Genomic DNA, 18126 nt, shown 5'->3' on the forward strand with positions numbered 1-18126 from the left:
AAAATAATAAATTAATTCCACAAACAAGACAAATTACAAGACATTCTAATTCGAACAGCTTCCAAATTTCATCCTGAAAACACAGTACAGAAAAGAATCATATTTTCCAAGAACTATTTCTGTAACCGACTGGAACAAACTACCGGATAACATTGTAAATTGCACTTCAGTAGACTCTTTCAAATCTTAATTTTCGTATTTTTTTAAAATTGTACATTTTTCAATCTATGTCTTGTTGTAAGTTTCCTCCTGTGACATAATCTTCAATTTGTTGAAGGCGGTCGCTAAATGGTAGAATATGCCTAAATATATATTTAGTATACATACGGTTTTTATTTACAAATTTAAAATTATGTGGTAATGTAACTTGAGATTTACAATTAAATATCACTATACAAAGCCTTGGTGAGTTTATTTCTTATTGCCAAGGATTTGTTATACAGTATAGTAGCCTAGGCCCTATACTTAAATGATCTAAATTAAATACGAATCGTTGAATGCACACTGAAAATGTAAATTAAAAAGTCCGCGAAAACTCACAGTTAACTCCCCTGTCGCTCAGCTGTGAACAAACGATTGCACCTGCGCATTTTTCACTTCCAGAGGCCGAGAATAAAAATATCCGTTGGAGTGGAAAAGCCGTGGAAATATTTCACCCATGGCTATTGACCAGTCAGCGCTCCTTTTACAAAGGCAGCTACGTGGTGAGAAATACAAAATAGGGAGAACATAGTCTTTGAATTTGTCCTTAAATTGAAGTGGCTCATCCTTTTCCGTCTTCTTCTTCTTCTTTAGGTTTTCAGTAGTCCTTCAATGATCTGAAGATTATTTACTGTTTGCGCGCGCAGCGTGGCCTATATATATATTTACAAAAACAAAAACAAAAATTTTTGGAAATAAATTTGAGGTGCATAATTTATTAAAATTGTGATTAAAACTATGTACATAGGCTAATAATGAGTTAGATGAATTTGTGGAGAACAGCTGGTGTGAGCTGTTCTCTGAAAGTGTCGACTGTGGCGACAGCGACTGTTTGCATTGGCAATAAGTTCCACTGAGTTATGGTATATGGAAAAAATGAGTATTTATATGTATCTTTTTTGGTTGAAATGTGTCTAAAAGTATAATTATGGTTTTTGCGTGTTCTACTGTCTGATGGTATGAGAATAGCAGATGGTATAGCTACTATTTGATGTACTATTTTGTAGAACATTATTAATCTTGTGCTGAACGAAAACGTCTGCGCATATGAATCATCTCGACACGTTCATAATGATAAGATTTGTTTATTAAAAATGATAATAATTATATGCTTAAACCCATTGTTTTAAATGCTCTTACATATTCTGTGTGAAAATTTCCATTCGCCACATGTACAAATGACACGCATGGTCCAACTGTAAATCTCCATCAAATGTTAGTCCTCCCAAATGTCTAAATGAGAAACTATTTATCAACATATGAGCGAATTTACTCTTATGTTGAACTGGTTGGGAAGTGTACTCACAATCAGATATACATGTAATTGTTCTGTGGTCATATGTTAAAAAGTTTGTCCCAAGTGTTGGAGGTCGCTGGTTACTACCTGATACACCTTATCACTAATCCCGGCTGACCCCAAAATCTGTCCTGCTCAAACTATGGGTGGGGGTGTAGGAGGGGTCCTGATACAGAAAACCCGGGTCTAAAAACACGAAATCCTGAGGTCACGAATTTAATAAATTTAAATCCTGACATCCTGAAATTCGAAAAAAAGAATTCTGCGACCCCGAAATGGTCAATCCTGAAATCCCGAGATTAAAAACACCCGATCCCAGAGTCCTGATAAAAGTCCTATTCCCCTCATTGACGTCGTACAACAATCACTTCCATTGTGGTGTATGATGTTTTGTATTATGACGTCAAAATTTACGGGAACCTGTGTGATGTCCAGTAAGGGTGGACTATTTTGTATTATGACGTCAAAATTTATGCAAATAGCAAAAAGGTGTATTGCCTTGAGAACTCTTTTTTTTACATTTAGGACTCTTTGAGGCAATGGTAGGTGACTGCTTTGTTTGGGCAATTCAACCACTGGGCACTGGTTATGTTGAACTCTGAGAAAGGCACTAGTACTCCCTTTACAACAAAACTAACAATAGAAGTCATTGTCCTGATCCTAAGTTCAAAATTGACACAATTTATCTCTCTGTACTAATCATTTCCTCCTGGAACACATTGTAGAGAGTTCTGTCAGGCGTCATACAGTCATTTTTGGCTACCGTAAGTGTCAAATTGGATAAAATTTGACTGTGATTGTCAAAATATCCTTATTGTGATTTGTCAGAGGACTCCTATAACTATCGTTACAGTTATTTTAGTCAAAATCATTCTATTTTTTTTTGCCTAAAAGAACGTGCACATTTATCGTAATGCACAAAAAATACTGTTAACGTCACTTGGCAATAATTCATCATGAAGGTACCCCCATTGCCCCCCTCATTATGCTCATAGTACACTATTCAGTATTGTCAATAAATAGCAGCATGCCAATATTTCATGAATTAAATTCTACCTGAAAATTAGGTAAATATTTTATCAAATTATTAACAAAATGAACAACATGAACAATGTAAATACAAAATCAATGAAAAGAAATTAGAAATTAGAGAGACAACCATATATAACCTTGGACAACTTGCCGCCTAATAAAACCAGATGCTTCGCAGGGTGTAGCTTTATACGACTGCAGAGGTCAAACCCTGAACAGTTGGGGCAAGTATGGACACAACATTCAAGCTTGATACAGCTCTGAATTTGGATTGTGATCAAATAGTTGACGCATCATTGGTTTCTGACACAGAATGAATGTGGTCTAAGAACTTAAACTTAAAATCTTAATATATATATTGAAATTTTTAAATTGGACATTTACCTATTATGGTCCAATATTCAAAATCTAAATACATGGTTAGATTCAGCATATCAAAGAACCCCAAGAATTCAATGTTTTATGAAATCAAATAATGTTCAATTTTGGACCCTTTAGACCTTAATGTAGACCAATTTGAAACTGGGCCCATAATCAAAAATCTATGTACATGTTTAGATTCAGCATATGGAAGAACCCCAACAATTCAATTTTTAATTTTGGACCTTAATGTAGACCAATTTGAAAACGGGACCAAAAATTAAGAATCTAAATACACGGTTAGATTTGGCATTTCAAAGAACCCCAATAATTCAATTTTTGATGAAATCAAACAAAGTTTAATTTTGGACCCTTTTGGCCCCTAATTCCTAAACTGTTGGGACCAAAACTCCCAAAATCAATCCCAACCTTCCTTTTGTGGTCATAAACCTTTTGTTTAAATTTCATAGATTTCTATTTACTTATACTAAAGTTATTGTGCAAAAAACAAGAAAAATGCTTATTTGGGCCCTTTTTTTTACCCCTAATTCCTAAACTGTTGGGACCAAAACTCCCAAAATCGATCCCAACCTTCCTTTTGTGGTCATTAACCTTGTGTTAAAATTTCAAAGATTTCTATTAACTTTTTTTTAATTAATCTAAAGTTATTGTGCGAAAACCAAGAAAAATGCTTATTTGGGCCCTTTTTGGCCCCTTATTCCTAAACTGTTGGGACCAAAACTCCCAAAATCAAACCCAACCTTCCTTTTGTGGTCATAAACCTTGTGTTTGAATTTCATAGATTTCTATAAATTTACTTATAAATACTAAAACCAATATATACAACCAAATTTTTTTTAATTTTTGTGGTCGTATAAAAACGTACACAGGCAAATGAAAATAATTTTGTTGGAATATGTAAATATTTTTACAAAATTGTTGTTCATAGTATGAGAACAGAAGTGAAAATTTACGGTCATTCCAAACATTTATCAGAGCTGGTATATATCCAAAAAAAGAGAGACGAGAATTAAAGCCAAATAATAAAAATGTAAGATAACAAAAAAGCATTACAAATTGTATCAACAGGTCAAATTAACATGAAAGTACGATTTGAGAGTACTGGCAGTTAATGAAAGCTAGTAATAAGCCAAAAATCAATAATGAAAATCATGCAGCAGAGACTAATAGGTTTATAAGAAAGTAGATGAGGTGTGATTGCCAATGAGACAACTCTTCACAACTATACTAATGTATAGTCTATCATCAACATGAATAGCTGTTTGTTATAAATGTATCAACATTATGATAAATCTATTCTCAGTTTCAATGTTTTCTTCATGACACTTTGCTTTTCTAAATGTTTAAAAAGTTCATCTGACAGTAAATTTTAAAATGGTGTTTCAAAATTGAAAATTTTAAAGACTATAATTATATATGCAGTTTAGGAAATAAAGATAGATCAAGAGAAAATTAAAAAGATAAGGGTTGATATGAAAATTTCTAAATACAGTTAATTTTTGTGTCGGTTGATAACAAGGAAATTCTTTTGTAAATTCCCATGTATTTATTTTTGCATGGGTTCAGTTGTTCCTAGTCACATAGTTTCCTTTAAAGTAAAAACATCATTACAATGCTAACATGGTGGATATTTACAATTTTAAAGTATCGAACAAAAGTTAAAAATTAATTTTAATCCAAACAAATTTTTGACAGGTACACATACATTTTTTTGTACAAACATGAATCAATGGAAATGAGGTCATTGCACTGTTGACATATATATTTATCATATATCATTTTATATACATATATTTTAACAATGTTGTAATTTTATTTCCTCATCTCTTTATACATATTATTATGCACAAAAAATACAACACCAGCTGTACATGTATTGTATGTTTATATGACAATATAATAAAGCTGATTGATTTACATTATTTTCTTCTATGAGAGTTGGTTTTAGTGTTGAATAATACATTGCAGTTGTATATATATATCCTCTTATATGCCAAAAATTAAATGTCCAACCATTTTAACCCTATATAGCTATACATCATGTACATGCTATATAAGAATGTCTATTTGCATGAATGGTTGATTTCCCATTCTTGTTAGAAATAGTTCATATACAACAATATCCTAGGATATCCAGAAACAAAAATATTGATTATATTAGTAGTTTGAGAAAAAAATTGTGAGAAAAAACCTACATGTATGTAAGTATGTTCTTGGCTTAAGGGGGTGAGGGTTTGGGTGACTACCCTATTGACATGTATCTACATTTGTGTTTATGATGCCTTGGCGACAAAATAAAGTAATTTTTCATTTTAATGTATGCATATAATTATTTTCAGATATGATAAAGAATCCTGTTCCTGGATTCTCTGCAGGACTGGTTGATGATGAAGACATTTACAAGTGGGAGGTTGTTATATATGGTCCTCCTGATACACCATTGTAAGGCAAATTAAGATGCATATAAATTATAATGGCATACATTGTAAATAAAAAAATAAGACATTTACAAATGGGAGGTTGTTATACATGTTATATATGGTCCTCCAGATACACCATTGTAAGGTTAATTAAGATGATATAATGGCATATATTGCAGTCAGAGATATAACTCTATAGGGTTATTACAGAAAATAACTTACGTGTGTTATTACAGATACTTTTCTTTAAATTTTCTAAATCTGTAATAACATATGTTTGTTATTTGTAAAATTATTTAATCTATAGTGGACTCTAGGGAACTCTTGAGACTTTGCACAGAAACTAAATGCATAGCCTTGCTAATTAAGTTTTAAATTGAATTAATACATTTTTGATTAACCATGGTTAATCAATGAGACAAGGCTATTAAGGAATTAACTTAGCTGTGATAACAAGGCTTAGTTATTAAAGGAATGTAACTTATTATATAATGTATATAAGACACTTGGGAATTACTGAAAAACTTGCGCAGAACCTCATTACATGATCTGGTCATTATTTCTTACAATAAATTTAAATACGTTGTAATTAAGCATGATTTTTGTCTGAGCAAATGCTTTGAAGTGATATAGAGAAGCCTTGATCACACCTTTTAGTTATTACAGGCATATTTTTTCTGTAATAACATTATAGGTGTACTATTCAAAATTGGAATACTATGAACTGTTATATCTTTCAATAGTTTAAAAGTATACATAAAGACACTAGTAATATCAATAGAACTTGTATACATTTTAAATAAACTTATGATGTATATTGTCCCTTTGAAACATGTAACATACATATGTTATCACAGTTCTTAGATTTTTTAGTCCACAATAACAAATGTATGTTATTTTCCTGTAATAACCCTATAGAGTTATATCCCTGACTGTATTGTAAATATAAAAATAAGACATTTACAAGTGGGAGGTTGTTATACATGGTCCTCCAGATACACCATTGCAAGGTTAACTAATTAAGATACATGTTTTTAATATAAAAATAAGATGGTATGAATGCCAATGAGAAAACTGTCCACTAGCGACCAAATGAAAGAGATTAACACCTTAAGGTCAATGATAATTTACAGTCTCTAACAATGATTAAAACCCATATATATGTAAGCATGTTGCCATATAATTTAATTTGTATATTGTTAATTAACTTTTAGTTAGCTCCCGCAATGTTGTTTTCTATTTAAGTTATTCTTGGCTTTCAACTTGTTAATGCCCACCCTTTTACCAAAAAATATACCAATAAAAACTATTTGAATTGAAAATTTACAAATATACAGTATTTCAAAATATTATATTGGACTCCTACAATGTACATTGTATTAAGTGTAAACAAAAATTTATAAAACTGTTGGATACAGGTATAACCAGTAAAGTGTAAGAATCAACATTTCATAATTATTTTTTTTAACAGAGAAGGTGGTGTTTTCAAAGCTCATTTGACATTTCCAAGAGAATATCCACAGAAACCACCAAAAATGCTGTTCTTATCAGAGATGTGGCACCCAAATAGTAAGTTAACATGTTGATAAGCTCACCTTATAAACAAGTGGACAGCGGTAATGGCAAAAAGATTAAGCTCTGAAAAAGTTAAAATTTTCCCTAAAATTTTGATGTTTTTTCTAATCAGGCTGAAATACTAGTAATTTTATATAGAAACAATTGTGATACTTCTATTAACCCTTTACTCCATAATGACGCCTTTTGACGCCACCCCCCTTACTCCATAATGACGCCTGTGTAGTACCTCAGTTGAAACACTTTGACTACAAGGTGTCTGCAGTTGACTTAATAAAATTTGTATCCAATATGAAAAGGAATATTATAGGAATATCCGACTTAAATTTATTTGATGAAATAGTTGTTTTTTACAATGCCTTAATACTTTTAAGCATATTTCAGCATTTTATTAAAAAAGTACTATGTGAATTAAGTATGCAAAAAAACAAATTCAATGGAGGAAAGGGTTAATTAAGAAAAAATAACTTCTTGGCAAATCACATAATAAATGATAAAGTTATGACCCCTTAATTTTGCATTATTTGTGTTGTCAGTTTTGATTGAACTTTTCTTTGAATATAAAAAAGGAGATGTGGTATGATTGCCAATGAAGCCTAGAATGTACTCTATAGAAAAGATTTCTTTAACTTAGGGTTTTGAAATAGATCCATTGAAGAACCAAATTTATATCACTTTCACATTATATGATAGAGTTGAAATAAAAGGCATAGTTGGCCTAATGTGAATCTGGTCCTATTGTGTGATAATGTTTTGGTTTTAGGGTGATTTACAAAGTTGATTTGGTGTAACATGTACATCCTAAAAAAACTAACAAACAATATGAGCTGTGTAAGAGAAATCAACCTCATGTAAGTGCATATATACATGTACATGTAGAAGACTGATTAATTTTAGAACATTCAAATACTAAATGGAAGATATTCATGATATTTGGTATCTTGTGTAGGGTTCTATAAAACAGTTAAAATCTTGGAATAGAGATTTTTTCAACCGCCCCAAAAAACAGATGTATTCCTATTCATTTGCATAAGTTTGATATTTACGCAGCTCATATGTTAAATGTTGTTGAATACTAGATTTCATTTCATACTTGATAATGCGAATGTTGATTTTCAGTTGGCCAAGATGGACTTGTTTGCATTTCAATTCTCCACGAGGCCGGTGAAGATAAGTGGGGTTACGAGTCTGCCTCAGAACGATGGCTGCCAGTACATACAGTAGAGACAATTCTTATTAGTGTTATTTCAATGTTAGCAGATCCTAATGATGAATCACCAGCTAACGTAGATGCTGCCGTAAGTTGTCTTAAAATAGGCTAAAATATTACCGGTTTGAGTCGAGGATCCGTGTTGGAAACTGCACTATGACCTATAATGGTCTACTTTTACAAATTGTGACTTGAAAGGAGAGTTATTTTATTGGCTCTCATACCACATCTTCTTATATCTATAAACATGATAAAAGTAATAAAATAGCTATTTATTAGATAACTACTATAATCTATTCTTCTAAAAAATACCGGTATATTTTTTTGCAAAACCTGAAGAGAAATGAAGCAAATATAAATTGAATTATTGATCAAAAGGTGCTAAGGGACCACACATAATATTCTGCTCAATGGTATTGTGAAAGCATACAACTAACTTAAGATAAACTGGGTAAACAAAAGAGGGGTTGTGTATAAACTGATTAAAGAGCATTAAAAAAGGGAGTGGTATTTTTGATAATGAGACAACCAAAAAACCAAAGGATGGTATTCAGCTAAAAATGACCATCTCTAAAATTGTTTATTTTATCATGATTATCAGGTATTGTACTGGTATTGAAAAGCATCTTCCTGTTTTCTAAATTGTGACAGAAGAAAAAATAAACAAATGTGGGAGGAATGTTTCATTTATTTATATTGACATTTTAACAGTGTGGATTTTTTGATACCTAAGTCAAGATTGTCTTGCAGGGAATGTATTTTTAAAAGGATTTCCTGTCTGTAACAGTATTCTGTACATATAGTAACTGATACATTTTCTGTAAAATTTCAGAAGGAATGGCGGGAAAATAGAACTGTTTTTAACAAAAAAGTAGCTAAATGTGTACGAAAGAGTCAAGATGAATTTTTATAACACAGGATGTAATATTGCATTTTCCTCAGGTATGTGACATTAAACTTTTGTTCTACATGGTCCGAGACCACAATTGTCGTCCCTTGATTTTCTTTGTTCACGAACATAGTCCATAGTGTTAACAGTGGGTTACTTGCCAAAAATTTGTATACCCCGTCCAAATTTATTTCTCCATGTTTAATGCCTCAAATTGTAAGTAGGGGGGGGGGGGGTTGAAATTACACTGTAAAAAAATTTGGGTCCAGAATTTTACAAGAAAGGAGTGATTTGCTGAAAAGGTAAAAAATTAGCACTTCAGAAGCTGTCAAAAGATTTCAAGACACCCTAAACACAAAATTGTCCATATTTTGAGTTAGAGGCGATGAAGTTTTCTATAATTTTGATATAATTTGTCCCAAAAGTAGTACAACAACACACTGTAAAAATTTCATTGAGAAAGCGCAGGTGGGATTTTTTAAATTTTCATTTATGTTCTAAAAGAAATGCACTACGAATTAATTGTGTTCTCGGACCTACATGATATTGTATAGAGTACTAATTTCTGTGACTTTTCATTGACTGTGACCTATAAAAGTATTGTTGACGCTTAAAAAACACATTTATCATATACTTAGAGAAAATAACATATATCTTTTACAGTATGATAATAGCATTAAACTAACGGGAATTTCATATTTTTCTGAAATGGTGTTGAGCAGGCTGATATGAAAAGTTTATCACATGCTTCGATTATTATCACATGCCTTTTCGTAACGTTATCACATGGCATTCCGGTGATACTCTGCAAATATTCAATCAACAAAAAAAACAGCCTAGTTTATAACAAAACAATTAACAAAAAGCAACTATATCAGATATATACCAACTACTTAACCCCAGAATCCTAGATGTTTAACCTTTGATTATTTTTTTTTCAGATATCATTTTCAGGAATCTTACCAATTAGTGGCCTAAAAAAAGACAATTGGAATAAAAAGCTGTAAATTTCATTGCGACGACATTAAAACCAGACACATGAGGAATTTATTCTCAGGTCATTGTTATTGTTTCACAGATTTGCTCATATCCTCATCTTGTATATATATATTCATTGTTTAAAAATCTGTGATCTCTTCAAGGTTGTCTTTGACTTAAGGGTTATGGTTCAATTTAGTATATAATTTGGTTTAGACAAGGTTAGGGATTAGGATAAGAAAAATAGAAAGGTCAGGGTTAGGATTTGTTTAACAAGTATTTAGGTTTAGTAGATTCCCTTAAGACAAAGATGACTTATAGTTACTATCATTTTAAATAAATGCTGCTTTTTTATTTACTGCGATTTAATATTTCTTGAATTATTACAGCATTTTTTATAATCAAGATAAGAAATACTGTGGCAGCTCAAAAAGGTCTTCTAGAAATAAGTTCTGACCAATACCTCAATATTTAAACATAAGTTAACTGTTCAAAAGGTCAAGTCAATAAACATTCTACCTAGAGGTGTATAGTTAACATGGTTAAAGTCAGCTGTTCAATAAAAAAGGGGAAGCTCCACAAAATTTAAGTGGAAGATCCATATATTTATGTATGATAAAAATTTGTTACTGAATGCAATGATAGTACTGAATTATAAACATTTTTCATAAGCTTTCAATACTAGTTTTAATTTTAATACATACAAATTAACACAAAGAAAACTACGAATATTTTATACCCTGAAATGCATAGATAGCAAATTTAAAACAATGGTCTTTAAAATCATAATTGCATTGTAAGCCACTTAAGAATATTGCATTAACATCTACATTATTCAAATCATATATACAAGTTAAATACTTATTTTAAATATTGCTATCCAATACCTAGTCTGAACTCATATATATGAAATTTACACTTTATATGTCAGTAAATGATTTCATTGTCAACGATTATATTTGCATATGACGAATATATTAAATCATCACAACAATATGCAATTAATTATCAGATATTCATTATCATCTTTCTGCTTTGCACAGAATAAGAGAGTTATAATGGAATGTTTGTTTGTTTGTTTGGTCATGTTGAGAAATTTGTTTCATCTGTGAGCTTGACAAAGTAGATGTTAAAAGTTTTCAGATGTGACATGCAGATCAATCTTGTTATGTTGTATGTTTATGATTATAGATTGTTTTAGTTTTGGCTGACCACACTTTATAAAAATGAAATGACAAGAATTTACATTTTTTTTTTCAAATGTGAAAAATAGGAATCTTTTAAGTTTTGTTTAAAAATATTGTCGAAAAAAGTGTGTTGTGATTTTTATTTTGAATTGTACTGTGATAAAAGTTATTATTAATTTTTGCTAAAATATGTTCCTAATATTATTCTCCAGAAATAATAAAGATCACAATATTCCCCATTTAAGTCATAATCCATAGGGTTTTTCAAAATTAATGTTGAGCAGCCAGTTGCCTGAGATAATGATGTTATTTATACTAAATGCATTTGTTTTTCTCACAAAGATTATATTTTATTAGAGTTTCTTGATTTTTTTTATTGAATAAAGAGAGAAATTGTGCAAATTTTCTCTTCAATGATGGAAACGACGTGTACCCTTATTCATAATAAATAGTTCTTTTACATTAGTATCAAAATAGTGTATTTATTTCAATGCTTAATGTATAGAAAAAAATATTTTTATACAACTAGTGCTATTTATTTTTGCTGGAAATTGTATTGATTGTTTGTGATGAAAATGTGAAGGCCAAACAAAATTAATAATTAGATTTTATTGACAGTTTGTAAAAGATTAGATCAAGAAGGTATGCAGACATACTTTTTTTTTGCATAAGAATTTCTAAAACATCAAGTAAAATCTGCTGTCAGAGGTTAGGTGTATTATTTTTGAACATTTGTTCTAGATATAATAAACCAACAAAATTGACTGTTAGTAGATTAGTTTGGTACTGCAGAAGCTAAATATTTGTTTTTTCTTTGGCCTTGAGTTTGCAGAGCATTTTATTTCATGTTGAGCTAGTAGAGTGAATGAAATATTTCTCAGATTGTCTAAAGTTCTTAAAATGTCAAATTCCACAATTCTTAAATGTAATAGGATAAATAATTTTATTTTACCTTGCAAATTTATACTTTACCAAACAAACAAAAAAAGGCTTTTGGATTCATTTTTAAAGTTTTAGATCACAAAATTAGGAAATTTGAGAAATGACAGTGAAAGTTAACTGTTTTATATAAATTTACAAACTCTAAGACTCTGTGTGATTTAAAAAGAGACACAACGTTCTGAAGAGGGTTATTTGTCAATATTTCATAATTTGTCATTGTAAATACATGTATGAGAGAATCCATCATTGTGAATTATTTATGTTTGAAATAAAAAAAAATGCACAACTATGTAGAGAGTTATTACTTTTTAAGAGTAATATAAAAGACTTTTTTCCATTGTTTAATGTTTCCCTTTCTTTACATGCCTGAAATCTCATCTTAGAAATAAATATGAGGAAAGTGCAAGAGAGAAGCTTATTTCAGAACGATCATGTACTAGATAACTATCTCCTATAATATCATGATTAATTATCACAAATAAGATTAATCATAACTAAATATACCTCAGGAGGGCATATGTTTTGGACCAATCAGTCCCTCATTCTGTCCCTTAATCAGTCCTGTTCTTGTTATGGCAACTCATCTGAAACTCCACAACAGAATTTAAAGTATCTATGTAGATAGTAAGGACATGCTATGTAGATGCAAATATCAGCAGGAAATTATGGTTCAATATTATTCTCGGAGTTATTTCCCTTTGAACTTAGTGTTGGCCTAAATATACTTCTGCAAAAGTTTGTCATTCCTCTGAAACCACACACCAGAATTTCATTAAACTCTATAAATAGTTAAGGCATTCTATGTTAATTGAATATCAACAGGATTTTATGCCATTTAAGTTTATATTGTTTGCATGCCTCAATATACTACAGCAACAGTTTGAAATCACAACACGTTTGAAACTACACAACAGAATTTTCTGAAACTTTATAGATGATAAGAATATGATATGTAGAAGTGCGTATCCACAAGAAATTATTATCAGTTGACTTTTGTAGAGGATGCGACTGATGTAAGGAATCTAGTGAGATTTTGTTTGCCCACTGACAACACAATACAATTTGCTTTATTCTAAAAACACTCCGTCACACTGACATGTGAAACAAGAGGTAAATACATCCAAAACACAATCACATACCATGTGGGGGTGGTACATGTGTATAAACTTGCTCCCAAAGGTTCTTGAATTGTGTAAGTGATTGATGCACTTATACTAACTTCATTTAAAACTAAGATAAAAGTTATTAAGGTTATACCTAACACTACAGGGAGATAACTCTGTAAAATCAGCTAAACACTATAATCAAGTTGTGTTGAAAAGGGAATAATAAGCTTCTCAATGATCAGTGTTTGTTAAACTGCTATATAACCAGTGTAAATTTTCTGATAAAATGGTTGGGTCAAATATTTTGAAATTTTGATATTTTTGTCAAAAGGTCAAAGTAAATGCTTTGTCAAAATTTGATGAAAATTAAACGAGCCAAATTAGATTTAGTGAAGGTGTTGGGTACCACATAAAAGACAGTAAATACAGTTCCAGAAGAGTCAACTTCAAGCACAATAATGAATGTTTCATGTCCCATTGTCAAAAGTTTGGTAAATAAATTCATCATAGATACCAGGACTAAATTTTAAGCTGCATAATAACAAAAGTGGAAAGTTAACATATGGGAACCTAAAGTCACCTGGGTTGGTGTAAAAAAAATTTCAAGCCACATTTTCTCGATGTAAGACACTAAACTGTATATGTGGTAAATTTGATTATAGTTTGATGTGGTAGATGCATTCAGCGTATTGACAAAATTTTGGATTATTTAGTGGTAAACACCATCTATTTGACAGAACGTGAAGTCAATGAAAATGGATAGATTTTCAATTTCTTCGAATTGCTGTACAAATTAGCTAGAACATGATTAATTTCCATTGTTTGATATAAAACATGTCATACAAACGTAACTAATATCATGAATATGTTGTTAAAAAAAAATCAAACATCTTGTTAATGAAAATTTATAAAAAAATGTGAATCAAAGAGATTTTTCCAAAGTATGATTTATTCCTTCTTGAAATCAGGTAGTTTTATCTACGTTGATCATACTTTTTATTATAAAACATAGTTGGATTAGTTCTTTCGAAAAGAACACTGACTATGGCTTCGTTAGGATATAATGAATACACAACTGCTCCTCTATAAATTAAAGGTTAGCAATTGAAAATTCATAGAAATAAGGTGAGCACAGTAACCATGGTAGCAGAGCATGTCTGCCAAACTCTTAGAATAGTCCACAAATCAATGCCGGCATGCCGAGTTAAAACATTAGTCATAATTCAAAACAACTCAGCGTTCAGTGTGAAGAGAACAAAATTGCAGTCACTTTATTAAAAAGAAATAGAACAGCAAATGCTATATTTCACAGTTCTCTGTTGTTAAACAATTTATTTTCAATGATTCCATATGTATTTTGAATTATTATAAAGACCTAAAACAAAAAGTAAGACGACCTTAACTGAAAGTCTATAAATCTAACCCATAACTTGAAAGGCGATGATTATGTCATGTATTGTTTTTATATGTATTTAAACGTTACTATGACCAACAGTTAGTCATTGACGATATCTACGAATAGCATCAACTTCTTGGTGAAGATTTAAAGCATTAGTCATAATTCAAAAAAAAAACTCAGCGTTCAGTGTGAATAGAACAAAATTGTAGTCACTTTAATAAAAAGAAATAGAACAGCAAATGTTATTTCATAGTTATCTGTTGTTAAACAATATATTTTCAATGATTCCATATGTATTTTAAATTATTGTAAAGACCCAAAACAAAAAGTAAGCCGACATAAACTGAAAGTCTATATATCTAACCCATAATTTGAAAGGCGATGATTATGTCATGTTTTATATGTATTTAAACGTTACTATGACCAACAATTAGTCATTGATGATATCTACGAATAGCATCAACTTCCTGATGAAGATGAATGGAAGAAAACTCATTGTATCATATATTTGTATGCTACAAATAATATTTATACATTTAACGGGTAAGTTTGAAGTTTTTTCAAGAGTCAAGAAGATATGCTTTGTTATAGTATTATACCTAGTCAGGTATATGACATTTGTTATCCATTCGTTTGATGTGTTTGAGCTTGTACTTTTGCCATTTGATTAGGAACTTTCCGTTTTGTATTTTTTCCTTGAGATCGGTACTTCTTGTGATTTCATTTTTTTTGTTACTTATTTATTATCAGTAGAACATCTTCATGGTTTATTTTTAAATGAAAGGCATAGTAAGATGCATCGATAGGGTCTGCACTGTCCTTCTACTGGGGAGACATTAATCAAAATAATTCAAGTCAACCAAACAGTTCAAAAACTGCATGTTGTCCTCTATGACGGAACTCATGTTAAAAAAGAAAGCAATGGCAATTTTTTTCAACTGGGAGTTATGTATCTCGTATATCAATATACGAACGATACTAAATTGTCATTACACACTTTAAAAGACAATCTTTTAGATGTATAACGTTTTAACTTGGTTCCAAAGCATGCGTGGTAGACCTTTCAAATATTTTCGTTGAATTGTGTATGATAATCTTCATTACACATATCAATTTACTATATGGACATTTATGGTATTGTGGTTAGAGCAAAAGCAGACTAATAATAGCAATAATATTTCCAGATAAAATGCAATTGAAATGTCATAAAAAGGATATAACAAATACAAAATAAATTATACAACAATGATCATCAAATGAAACAAATGACCTCATTCCGATTGTTTTTGAAAATACTTCCTTTTAGTGCTTTGATATCCCTTTATTGCACTAAATGATTTATATATGTTACAGGCATTTTCTAAATATAGGCATTTAGTAAAATGCATGACCATTTAAGGCATTATCTAAAATGCCTGCAAGATTCAGTCATTATATAGATTAGGCCGTTGGTTTTCCCGTTTGAATGGTTTTACACTAGTAATTTTGGGGCCCTTTATAGCTTGTTGTTCGGTGTGAGCCAAGGCTCCGTGTTGAAGGCCGTACTTTAACCTATAATGGTTTAATTTTTAAATTGTTATTTAGATGGAGAGTTGTCTCATTGGCACTCACACCACATCTTCCTATATCTATTATGCATAATGACTAATTTTTCTCTAGAAAGAAATAATAAAAAATAAAAAAAATATAAATGAAAGCTTTGAACAGCAGAACAGTTTTATTTCTGATAATTATTACTGAATGTAAAAAGTAGAAATTAAATAAAAAAGCATTTTATTTTCTTGAATTATTCTAGAATCGTGTTTAAGCGCTTCTACCACATTTTGAGAAACCAGAATCATCGCACATTTAGCTCTTTCATTACCTTTACTGACAAAACACTTAACGCTCGACAGAATTGAGCTTTGTAATAAACAATTGTTAATTGAACCCTTATTGAGTTATTGCCCTTCATATTCAATTTTATTTTTTATTTTGGTAAATATTAGAATAGGTAAAAATGTTCCTGCACCAGCTGCGCATCTCGACAATACTTGTCTCTTCCGTGATGCTCGTGGCCAAAATATTTAAAATCCAAAGCTTGTACAAAAGGTGAAGAGCCATATTCCAAAAGGTTCAAAAAGTATATCCAAATCTCTGAAAGGAATAAGAGCTATGCATGAGCTCGAAGGGAGATAACCACAATTTTCAATAGGCTATCTTGATTGAAAACGTCATCCGATGACACTACCAACCATATCTTTGCATCACATCAAATCTCAGTCTTGTATGGCAGAACCAATATTGCAGAGGGGAATTCAATGTGGGTGTTAAAAAAATTAAAATTCTCATTTTTTCTGTAAGGGGATATTAAACATTGTCATATCTTAGTAAAATGCAATACTTTCTTCACGTTTAGAACTTATAATTTCAATTTATCACTGTTCTGCAGGTGGAATTTTGATGTCCCTTTCCAGAATACCTTCATTTCAATTGAAAGCGTCTGTCCTTTCCAGGGTCAATCCCCTACAGAAATAACCCATATGGATTATATCCAAATTGTTCATGTCTAAACAATGCATGACATATTTGCGACTGAAAGCAAACAAAAAACAATCAGTGAATAAAAACATCTTTTTCTCTGCTTCTTATGATTCATTTAAATTTACTGTTTTGAATCCACAATTTCTAAAATTTCTATTGTAAATTTTGTTCTTTTACCATTTTGACAAAATAATTACAAATTCACTTCTGGTATCTGAAATACAGAGTTTAGTATGTACTTTATGTAGTTTCACAGGAAATGTACACATCATATGACATTTAAACCTTCTGAGCTTGTTTTGGGAAAAAAACATTAATTGTACCGAAACATATGTTATTTTCATTGCAAGATATCGTGATTTTGTCCACATTAGTCAATGATAACCTTCTTCTACAAATTGGCTGAAACTGAACAGGCAATTTGTTGAAGTTTGCATCAAAATTTCAGTCATTTTACAAAATGACTAGGTTTTTTAGTCATTTTTTATAATGCCTGTCAAAGTTAGACATTTTACAAATTGCTTGAAAGTTCAGTCATTTTACATAATGCCTGTAACATATATAAAACTGTTTGCATAGAAGTTACTTTAAAACTCTCATCAGAAAAAAACCCATCATTTTATAAAAGTTTATCCGGTTTTAGAGCTTTCAATTTGTAAGAAAAAAAAGTATAATTTTTTTGGTGGTATATGTAGTTGACCATCTATTTTTAGGTCCAATGCATTACTGTTTTAATTTTAACATGGTGTCCAAGATCATGTTTTATATCACTATATTCATAACTCTCATAACGACATGGTGATAGTTTGTAATAGTGAACCTAAAATAGTCTGATATTTTGACAAAACATTGCAAAATAACGATAAGAATAACATCATGAAAAATTCTCTCGTGTTTTATACATAAACAGGACAAGTGAAGGTGCACTTTTTATCACGAGGAAACAACGATAGAATAAAAAAAAAGAACCATAAAAAAAGTAAAAC

At 30.5% G+C, this 18126-nt stretch overlaps 1 protein-coding gene across 1 annotated transcript; it reads left to right on the top strand.

Moving 5' to 3' along the window:
- The first annotated feature begins 551 nt into the window (after window positions 1–551).
- Window positions 552–12401, top strand: LOC134681344 (probable ubiquitin-conjugating enzyme E2 7). The gene is made up of 6 exons (XM_063540927.1): window positions 552–704; window positions 5251–5353; window positions 6803–6900; window positions 8026–8204; window positions 8949–9058; window positions 9947–12401. Exons 1-5 carry the CDS (start codon window positions 659–661, stop codon window positions 9027–9029), a joined length of 507 nt encoding a protein of 168 aa, XP_063396997.1. The 5' UTR covers window positions 552–658; the 3' UTR covers window positions 9030–9058; window positions 9947–12401.
- Window positions 12402–18126: the final 5725 nt, after the last annotated feature.

This window comes from Mytilus trossulus, chromosome 8 (assembly GCF_036588685.1).
Source record: "Mytilus trossulus isolate FHL-02 chromosome 8, PNRI_Mtr1.1.1.hap1, whole genome shotgun sequence".
Lineage (NCBI taxonomy): Eukaryota > Metazoa > Mollusca > Bivalvia > Mytilida > Mytilidae > Mytilus > Mytilus trossulus.